This window comes from Sinocyclocheilus rhinocerous, unplaced genomic scaffold (assembly GCF_001515625.1).
Source record: "Sinocyclocheilus rhinocerous isolate Xijiao unplaced genomic scaffold, SAMN03320098_v1.1 scaffold2386, whole genome shotgun sequence".
Taxonomy (NCBI): Eukaryota; Metazoa; Chordata; class Actinopteri; order Cypriniformes; family Cyprinidae; genus Sinocyclocheilus; species Sinocyclocheilus rhinocerous.
The window spans coordinates 403,904-413,609 of record NW_015623807.1 but is presented as its reverse complement, the minus strand read 5'-3'; the positions used below and the strand labels follow the sequence as shown (position 1 = coordinate 413,609).

Genomic DNA, 9,706 nt, shown 5'->3' with positions numbered 1-9,706 from the left:
GGCGTGGCTTCAGCAACCTGCTCCCGGCTCTTTGCCCATTTTCGATTATCCGGGAGTGATGCGCGGTGACGCGCTGCCAAGATGGCGACGGCCGGCTCCGCCTACTTTTGAGCTTCAGAAACGCTCTTCGGAAAACTACGGGTGACGTCACGGACACTACGTCCATGTTTTTATACAGTCTATGGTACTCACAGACTATTGAATTCTTGTTGACCTATCTGTCAAGATCATATGTACCCAAATCATGCAAATTTGATGTCAGAGATGAGTCTTATTGCTTACAAACTTTCTACTTCATCGTGTCCAATCAAATGAATTTTAAACGAAATAACAACCATAAAACGGTATGTTTCAGTCATACGTTTACTCAGGCCTGTCTGAGTGTACTGTCCTTAGACCAATCCATTCAATGAAACGCTGAGCAGATCACTTCACTGTAAACAAATGACTGCATTCCTCTGATGTTTCTCCCTTTTTTGGCCACGTATTAATGGTGTAAATACAGTACAACACGCAGTGAGTGAAGCACACAGTCAAAGAGTATTTCAACGTAAGAACTGGAAGCAAAGCAACTGCAAAAGTTTCCTGATTGAATTGAGATTCTTTTTCACCTGTATCTAGTTAGTATTTAGCATATGTGCATTTATTTTGATGCTAGAGGAGGATGGGTTTTTCTACCCAAACACATGATCCTAGGGAGATCTTTCAATGCCAGTCACATCACTGGGGCTTTAAGCTGGTTTGATCTTCTGTAAAGCTGCTTTGAAACAACGAGGATTGGGAAAAGCTCTATACAAATACAAATTAAAAAGCAGTTTCCTTCGGTCCACTGTCAGTTCTTAAGCAAATGTAAATTTTTAAATTTTCTATTTTTCGTACATTGATGTACACTTTTTAAATAACCTAGAAATGATACTTTTATAATAATTTGTATTTTTTAATTATATAATATTATTGAATATATTTTTTAATTAACATATTTGATAAATATGTAACAGAGGTGTCATTCCAAGAGTCGTCTAACCTTTGTGAGCGATTTAAACTGTCTATAGACTATTTAAAGGGTCTGAATTGCAAAAATACTAATATTTCACACTACAGACCTAACAATATAGCTCTCAATACCTTTATTGAAAAGGTATCAGATGATACTGTGGTGAAGAATACCAGTGTCAAAAAATGTCCAGAAAAAAGATTGCCTAAAAAGACAATGGAAGTACCATTTGTAACTTTGGGTAATGTATATTGCATTATAGATCAAGTATATCGTGCTTGTATTTTGGTCATCAGTGAAGAGTATTGAGATTTGACAGTGTGAGTGTGGAAAGGTCAAAGGTCGTGTTAAACCATGGAAACATGACAGGTATCAGACCAACAGAATCCAGCAGAAAACGCAGCCATATGCAGAAACGGGTCTTTGGTGAAGTGGTAAGATGCACACATCAGTCAGCTCAGCTGTGAGGTGCTGACAGTGTTTATGAAGTGTTTAGAGAATCTGAGACTGTGGGTGGGTTTGGCAGCAGAGCAGCTGTTGACAGGACGGGCCCCAATCAGTGCGGGCCGCTCTCTTGATTAACGGCCTGATCTCTCCACCACCACACACGGCTAGCTTTACATATACTGACTGCAGCCACAGGAGGACGCATGCTGACTAGCTCCTGAACACATCTTGTCTGACTTAAACATGTCATGTCTAGATCTTATGTTCGAACACTGGCCTATTTTTAGGATTTAGGATTTAATTCGCTTTGATTAGTAAAAACGTTCAAAAGCACAGCATTTATTTGAAATAGAAATCTTTTATAAATGAATTTGACTGTTACTTATGATCAATTGATGCATCTTTGCTGAAGTATTAATTTCTATCTTTTAAAAAAATTGAACTGTAGTGTAAACTGTGCATATATAGCATACCAAACAAGGAGTGAATGAGAGATGTGTTGAATCTTTAATGATTTGTGTGTCACTCACGTCTGTGGCCTTCTTCTCGGCCTGCTCGAGTTTCTCCTGAGCGTCCTTCAGTGATTCGGAGTATTTGTCCAGCTCGTCCTCCACACCCTTCAGCTTCTTCTGCAGGCCCAAGAGCTCCTCTTCCAGCTACACACACAAACACACACATTAAGCACTGAAAATACTGTCAAATTACTCGTTTTATTCAAAAGCATTTATTTGACCAGGTTCTCGATGCTTGATTTGAATACTACTACAGAAAGACCGACTGAAGGACAAATTCAGGGTAGAAATTTTTTAGAAACTTTTGTTTCTCCATATTTTGGAAGATCATTACTTATCAAGTATTGTGTCCCCCATCTTGAGCTCATTCCTACACCAATGAATTATGATGATCTGTAAATCCCGGCTCATAACTGAGCGTCTTGTTTAGGTGGGCTGTTTGGGGAGGGCATGAGGAGACAATTATAAACGGCAAAGTTATGTTAAAGTGGAGAGTTGCAGCAGCTGCTGCTGGTCACCCCCACCCACGCACCCTTTTAACAAGAGTCAAGTAAACCACCACCCATTAACCATAACATCACACATGGCTTAGTGTCATAAACCAGCCTCTATTTATTGTGAGCCAGCGGGACGGTCGGCTTCCGCATATGGAAACACAGAGCAGATAATGCTGGCTGCAAAAATAGAGCCCAGCTTTATAGGCAGGTTGCACTTTGGTCAGCTCATAAATTGAGAAGTGTAAAATAGCTACGGTGGATGACGGAACAAGTGAACGGTTTCAAAGCAATGCACTCATGACGGATGCCTTGCCGGGACAGTTATGAGAAGCATCGCGGCTTCGGCGTCAAACGCAGCCCGGTGGCTCCAGGTGGTACAAAGCCTTGATCCTATTATGTTGAACAATTCTATGAAGGTGGAGCGGGACAAAAAAAGATCAAGGACAGCATGTGTGGTGACCAACAGGGGTGCAATAACAAAGGCCTTGGGACAAGAATAGATGGAGTTGGGCCATCAGAGCAGGCTTTCAAGAAATTAAATCAGTTTCAGGCACATATAAACTTGGTAAAAGGAACCAATCCAGTTCTAGTAAATGAGATATTCTGAGGTCACCGATTCAAAATCAAATGGATATAATGTTTGTGAACTATATCCTAGTACATGTGCTCCGACAAAATTGTTTCACGTTTTTTGCTCTCATGGAAAAGCCAGCTGCGCTTCCATTATAAAGAACGACAGTGTTCTTGATGAAGAAGCCTTCATTAAAATGGCTTTTAGTGAAATAGTTATAGAGAACTTCTAACTGACATTTCCTTTAAATGATTGAGGACGACAGATTCTGTAAAAAACAGTGGCAATGAAAGATCTACAGGAACAATTCATTCATCACGGTCAATAAATAAATCTAAAGTGACAGGCCTGGTCGTGCTGTTATTTGTGTGGCATTTAATCAAATAGTGGAAAATGTAGTTCCTGTCAGCCTGGGCCTCTTAATGAAATGGCTGTAATCAAGTATACCTACTTAAATATACTAACATATTTACACCACTATATTTGGCATCGCCATTTCAGTTAGTCCTGATTGACGGATCTTAAGGAACAAGACTAAAAATAGTTCAACTCATCAGAGATGCTGGACCATAAACTGGGATTAATCATCGGTGTTTGGAGTTGATGACACTGAGCAGATGATTACTGATGATTCATATACACTACATATACATGGAAGGTCAAATGATACAATTCCTGTACTCTGTATTTAGGGAAAAGACACCAAAAAAGCTTTACTTAAAGTACATATCTCATATTTTTATTACTGCTTAGACAATTTTCCTCATACTTTTTCTCGTCCACTTCTCCCAGTTTAACAGAGTTAAATTAGACACAGATGGAAAACAACAGAAACATGGATGGATCTACAGAAAAAAAGTCTTGTCTGATAATCGGATTTCAGTTCACCGAACTCATTCCATTTACCTGTTTGCATTTGTCCTCTGCACCTTTCTTGTCTATCTCGGACTGTTCTGCACGATCTATGGCATTCTCCTTGTCTAGCTTCAGCATCTGCATTTTCTTCTTGATGGCCTCCATGGTTGATTTCCTGGGTTTCTGCTAGCAGCCGAGGAGAAAGAGGAGAGCTTGTTCAGAGAGTGGAGGCAGAGACGGACAAAGCTGAGTGCACAGCAGAGAGGCGGCTGGAATCCTCTCCAGAGGAACTCTGGTCTTTTTTGGAAACTACTCTAAAGTCTCTGGGAGAGTGACGTCCCCCTGCTCTGATTCGTCCTGCTGAATGGGCTCTGCATTTGACCCTGTGATTTTGTCCATGTTTGGGAGGCTCTGAATCCTCATTCTCCAGTTATACTTAAAAAGATATGAGGTCAGGATTATTCAAGTGCCCTGGAAAAAAAACAACTACTGATGTAATCGTACATTAAACACTGTCTATAGAGTATCTTTAACTCAAATTTCATCATGATATTTATGAGCAGCATCCTTATGATACGCTGCATGACTTATGACTTAAAGGTAATGTTCTCAAAAACCACCACTGCCTAGACAATGATTTCCTCTTTCCACTGATTTTTGTCATATAATTTGCCTGCTGTGTTCAATGGTGGGTTGTTTTGACATTGTGATGGGTTTTGAATGCTAGTACTTTCTTTATGAACACATGGCATAAAGTGCTGAATTTGGGTTTGCAGTTTTACAAAGAACAATAATGGATTTCAGTGTCTAGGCAAATGAGAACGGAGTAATTGTCAAACCTAACACAAGTTAAGTATACGAAGTACCACAAGGCTCAGTCTTAGGTCCTCTTGTATTCATTGTACATGCTCCCCTTAGGTAATATTATCATGAAACAAGGCTTTCATTTTTATGCTGATGACAGTTAGCTTTACATGCAGTATCCTTCAGATAAAATTTCAAAATTTTTCAAATTTGTTCAGATTAATTTTAATGACTTTTAAGAATGGATGTCCAGTAATTTTCATCTACTAAATTCTGTCAAAATGAGGAATAATTAATCACCAAAAACTTTTGAAGCTTTAAGCATAATGCTATCATCATCTTCTACAGTTGTGTGTGTCATGCTTGGCAACAATTTATTTACTGAAATCTGCTTTTCCAATTTTATAGAAAGCATTCTTCTACTGAAATATTTCTTAAGTTACGGAACATGTCCCCGATAGAAGCTAGTTCATGTGTTATCACCTGAAGACTAGATTTTTTGTAATGTACTGTGCAGGCTGTATATTCCACAGCCTCCATAAACAAGCTGCATGTGGTTCCAGCGCAGCAGTTCTTATCAAAATTCTAATCTCATCAGTTACATTTTATAATAGCACCATGGAAGGAGGTAGAGCTGTTTTGTATATAGTTTCTAAACTTTGGAATAGCGTTCCTGGTAATGTTCACAACTCAGATATACTCTCAGTGTAAGTCTAGATTAGATACAAATCTCTTTAGCCAAGCAAATAATTATTCACTTTGATATTTGAATGCACAAGAAGTACTTATATTTTAAGTATGATATAATGTTCATTAATGACTCAGTAATTATGTTATGTTATTGGTCTATGCAAGTAAACAAAAAAACACACACAAATGCAATAGGAAATATTTGCAAAACAATGAATTTATGAGTTTTTAGTTAAACACATTTGCTAAGTGCATTTGCTTATTTTAAGTGAGAAACTGTTAACAGATAAATACACAATTATAAAATATAAAGGCAGGCAAGATTCAGAACATACTGAATGCAACAGGAAAGGCAGTAATGGTGAAAAATTAAACTGTTTATGTATTTGATATATTAATAACAGTCTTTATAATTTATTTAAAACAGTTCTTTATAATAACTAACACAATCATTTTAATGAACCAATTCTTCTGTTACAAATCTTTTTTTAATCTAATATTGTCTGTCCACATCTAAATGGGACTTACATCAGTAAATTACAACAGTAAACTGCAAGAAAAGAACAAAAAAACATTATAAAAACAAAAATGAAAATATGGCTTTTATGCTTTATAAAAGATATACTTTTGATAGAAATGCCTGTAAACCAAGTTGTCACAAATGCAAACTGTGACACTGCAAAAACATTACCCAGAGATACTGTTTGTAACATTTCAAAGCTTTATTATTCTTTTATTTAGAAAATGATACGTTTTCTCTTTTTATTGTTCCAACGCAAAGTTAATCATTGCACCGCTGGTCCAAATTGCCACAAAAAATAAGAAAAAGAGGAAAAAAAAAAACTGTCGACTGTCAGAAGAACAGAAGACAAATTGAGAAAGTCCAAATCTTGTCTTGAAAAGCTTACAAACACTGTTTGGCCCCTGCCATGATCACAAACTTTCAAAACACGCACTGCTCATCTAATCTATCTAGTACTGAAACAAATATTATAGATCTATTAGAAGAAATTAAAAATGACTTGTATATGCGGCATATTATCCAAATACAACAAAACAATAAAGCTGGCATGGCAATTCTCAAAAAAGTGACAGAAATAAACAAAACACTTAAAATAGACATCCTGATACATAGTTCACTTTTTACTCATTGCATATCATTAATTACTTTTCTCAAACTCAATGTCACTGATTAGTCTCTGATGCGGCTCACTGATCCTGTCCATCCTCTCTGAGCTCTGACGGCAGGAACTTGTACTGTTGCTGTCGGATCATGGCCAGCTTCTTCCTGGCATCCTCCAGCTCTCTCTCCTTCCTGAGCATCTCCTCCTGAGCAGCGATGATCTGACGGCACACACACATCCAGATGAAAATCCACAATGTTTTTAGAAATCCCACAAAACAGAGCGGTTACAATGTCAAATTGAATAAATGTGTTAAAAATGTATTGGTTGTTTATAGTCATTAACACTAATAACATTTAAATAACATTGCATGTGTTAATCAACTATGGCAGGCCAAGTAAAAACAAACTTGACATGCAGCAATATGAAACTGACACTGTAACGTACTGCATGCTTTTATTCACAACATGAAAAATGTCAGTCGTTGTGCTGGAAATACTCTAATAAAACACAGTTAATATGTATCTAAATGTGCTAGAATTTGACTTGTAAGTGATATTCTCTTTACCTGAGCGATACCGCCCACCATCTTGCTCTTCACCATCACAGCCTGATCATCGTGAGCCTCAAATGCAGCCTTCTGTGCCGCCTTCACCAGGTTATCCGATGCCCTCTTGACAGCATTACCTGCGGCCTAACGAAAAAAAAAACAGCCATGTCAGAGTACTTTACACAGCATTCAACAAAACCAATAAAACACATTCTGCTCACAAGTACAAATTCTCAGCTTTAAGAAGGTTAAGACATTGAATCTCTTCAAGATTCACTTCATCACACTCACTCTGAAATACAGATACCACAGTAATGCCAAGGTCACAGGGCTTGATTCCTAGAGAGCACATATACTGAGAAAACTACAGCCAGAATATTACGTTGGCTAAAAGCATCTACCAAATGAATAAATATAAATGTGTGCTGCTCTTGGTATCCCCAAACTAAAAAGAGGCTTTCTGGAAAACCTTTCTGACAATATGAGCTGCAACAAAGTTTGCCTCATATGAACTACGTTTGCAAGAATCAGCAATACTTAAATACAAGCCTAATACTAGACTGACATTTAGCAATTGTTATCTATCTCTAGTCACAACTGCATCATTCTTTTATTGTTCATGTATTGGTGTTCTGGACTGTATTCTCGCATGGCAACCCTGTGGAAATTTTGATTTGTGGCTAGAAGTACAACTATAGTACTTTAGGAAAAACTTTAAATTATGGCTACAAGTACACTATAAATACAACTATTTTAATTTGTGGCTACAAGTACCTTACAAATACATCTACTTTAATGTGTGGTTATAACTACTTTAATGTGTGGTTACAAGTACACTACAAATACAACTACTTTAGTTGTATTTGTTAGGTACTTGTAGCCACAAACTTAAGGTAGTTGTATTTGTAGTGTACTTGTAGCCACAAAATTACTTTAATTTGTGGCTACAAGTACCTTACAAATACAACTTCTTTCATTTGTGGCTACAGGTACTTTAATGTGAGTACATTACAAATACAACTACAATACTTACATTTTGTGGCTAGAATTACAACTATGTGTACAACTATAATTTGTGGCTACAAGTACACTACAAATATAAATACTAATTTACAGCTAGAAGTACAACTTTTACTCTGTGGCTACAAGTACAACTACAAGTTAAGGCAAACCTGTGGAAACACTGGACTGTCCTTGATTATAACTGCCAATTTATTATGAATAAGTCTTATTAAAAACAGACGCAAATACTTATAAACAACATTCACGTTATCAAAAGATGAATCGTGACAGCTATGTGTGAACCCAATGAAGTAGCTTTTAACAAGCAGGGGTTTAAAGTCAAATCTGCCTGATCTGAAGTTTGTAGGAAGGCTCTGCATGTGTCTGGACTCTGGGGATGGCTTTATAAGGAAATGCAGCTGTGGAGAGTGCAGCCTGAACCAAACACATCTCCGGCGCTCCTTTGGCAAACGTTCCAGGGATATTTTTTTTTTGTCTTTTTGATGCCTTTTGAGGCATTGTATACGGCTGAAGGTGTGATTTAAGGTTGAGTGTCAGGAGTCAGCTGATTTATTTCTGTAAGAGGAAGGACTGGCCCGCACTTTATACACAAACTAGCTTAGCCAAGAGATTCTGCACTGCTGCCACAGAAGACATTTTACATTACTGTGCAAAGTTCTATTGAAACTATTTGGATTCTGTTCATGTCTTGTAACCAAGTACTCCTGGTGCTACATCTTATTTTGTGCAGATGAGAAGACTTTTCTCATGGGCAGACTGATAACAGCAGAAGTGGGATAGTGCAGCGGGGAGGGAAGTATATCGCCGGTAAAAAACAAACAAACAAACAGACCAGCTATATCCTGAAAAACAGACCATCCATCGACTGTAAAAAAAAAAGATGGACGACGCATCTCCACTTCCTTCCACTATAGAAAAGTGAAGCCAAAGCATTCACAGTATGGCCGCTGTCATCTTGCGAAAATGACGTCATTTGGAGCCCGAGTCTGCGCAGTAGTGATCGTGAGGTGGAGCCACGGTATCAAAGTCCCGCCCAAACTCCCGCAGACCCAATCGCAAGCTCACAATCATGACACCACACCCCGTTTTTATAGCATCAAATAACTAATTAAAAGCAAACTTATTAGAAAAATGAACACTTGAACATACATCAGCATGCTAAGAACTACCTAAAATGACAGAAAATCTCTTTGGAAAAAAAATATTTGAAGTGTAATTTGATTGTTTGGTTTGTCTCAGGTCCCATTACATTACATGGAGAGGGCGGGGTTTATGACCTATACTGCAGCCAGACACTTTGGCTTCACTTTTGCGGCACGCTTGTGACCATTTATGACCATTTATTTTACAGAGAAAGGCAGACAGTCACAGAATGTAGAGCGGGTGCAATTCTGTAAATAAAAGCGGATGAGCAACACCATTCTGATGATCTGAGAGTGCCACTGACTATATCAGTCAAAATACTGTCATCTGCTGCCCTGATTGTAAAACAAAATGTGATTGGTTGAAGTCAGCACTAAGTTATGACTGGTCAGAGTAATGTGGGCGGTAGCAAAGGAATGGTTGCTATCAGGGGCGTAGCCATTTCAGAAGTGAGGGGGACAGAAATTTTATTATATATATATATATATATATATAT

At 37.8% G+C, this 9,706-nt stretch overlaps 2 protein-coding genes across 5 annotated transcripts in view; both read right to left on the bottom strand.

Annotated features, from left to right (window-relative positions):
- The window catches only part of LOC107737084 (tropomyosin beta chain), a 21,492-nt gene extending 17,311 nt beyond the window's left edge, over positions 1-4,181 (bottom strand). For 2 of the 4 annotated variants that reach the window (XM_016548520.1, XM_016548512.1), the window contains exons 1-2: positions 3,928-4,181; positions 1,972-2,097 (exon numbers count right to left, since the gene is read on the bottom strand). In XM_016548520.1, the coding sequence (XP_016404006.1) occupies positions 1,972-2,097; positions 3,928-4,041 (240 nt within the window). In that variant the 5' untranslated portion in view covers positions 4,042-4,181. The remainder of the gene's footprint in view (positions 1-1,971; positions 2,098-3,927) is intronic. The other 2 variants (XM_016548504.1, XM_016548496.1) reach the window with 1 other exon arrangement.
- A 1,481-nt stretch (positions 4,182-5,662) lies between these two features.
- The window catches only part of LOC107737170 (talin-1-like), an 86,611-nt gene continuing 82,567 nt past the window's right edge, over positions 5,663-9,706 (bottom strand). Inside the window, exons 54-55 of the mRNA XM_016548612.1 lie at positions 7,063-7,188; positions 5,663-6,714 (exon numbers count right to left, since the gene is read on the bottom strand). Coding sequence (XP_016404098.1) covers positions 6,580-6,714; positions 7,063-7,188 — 261 coding nt within the window. The 3' untranslated portion in view covers positions 5,663-6,579. The remainder of the gene's footprint in view (positions 6,715-7,062; positions 7,189-9,706) is intronic.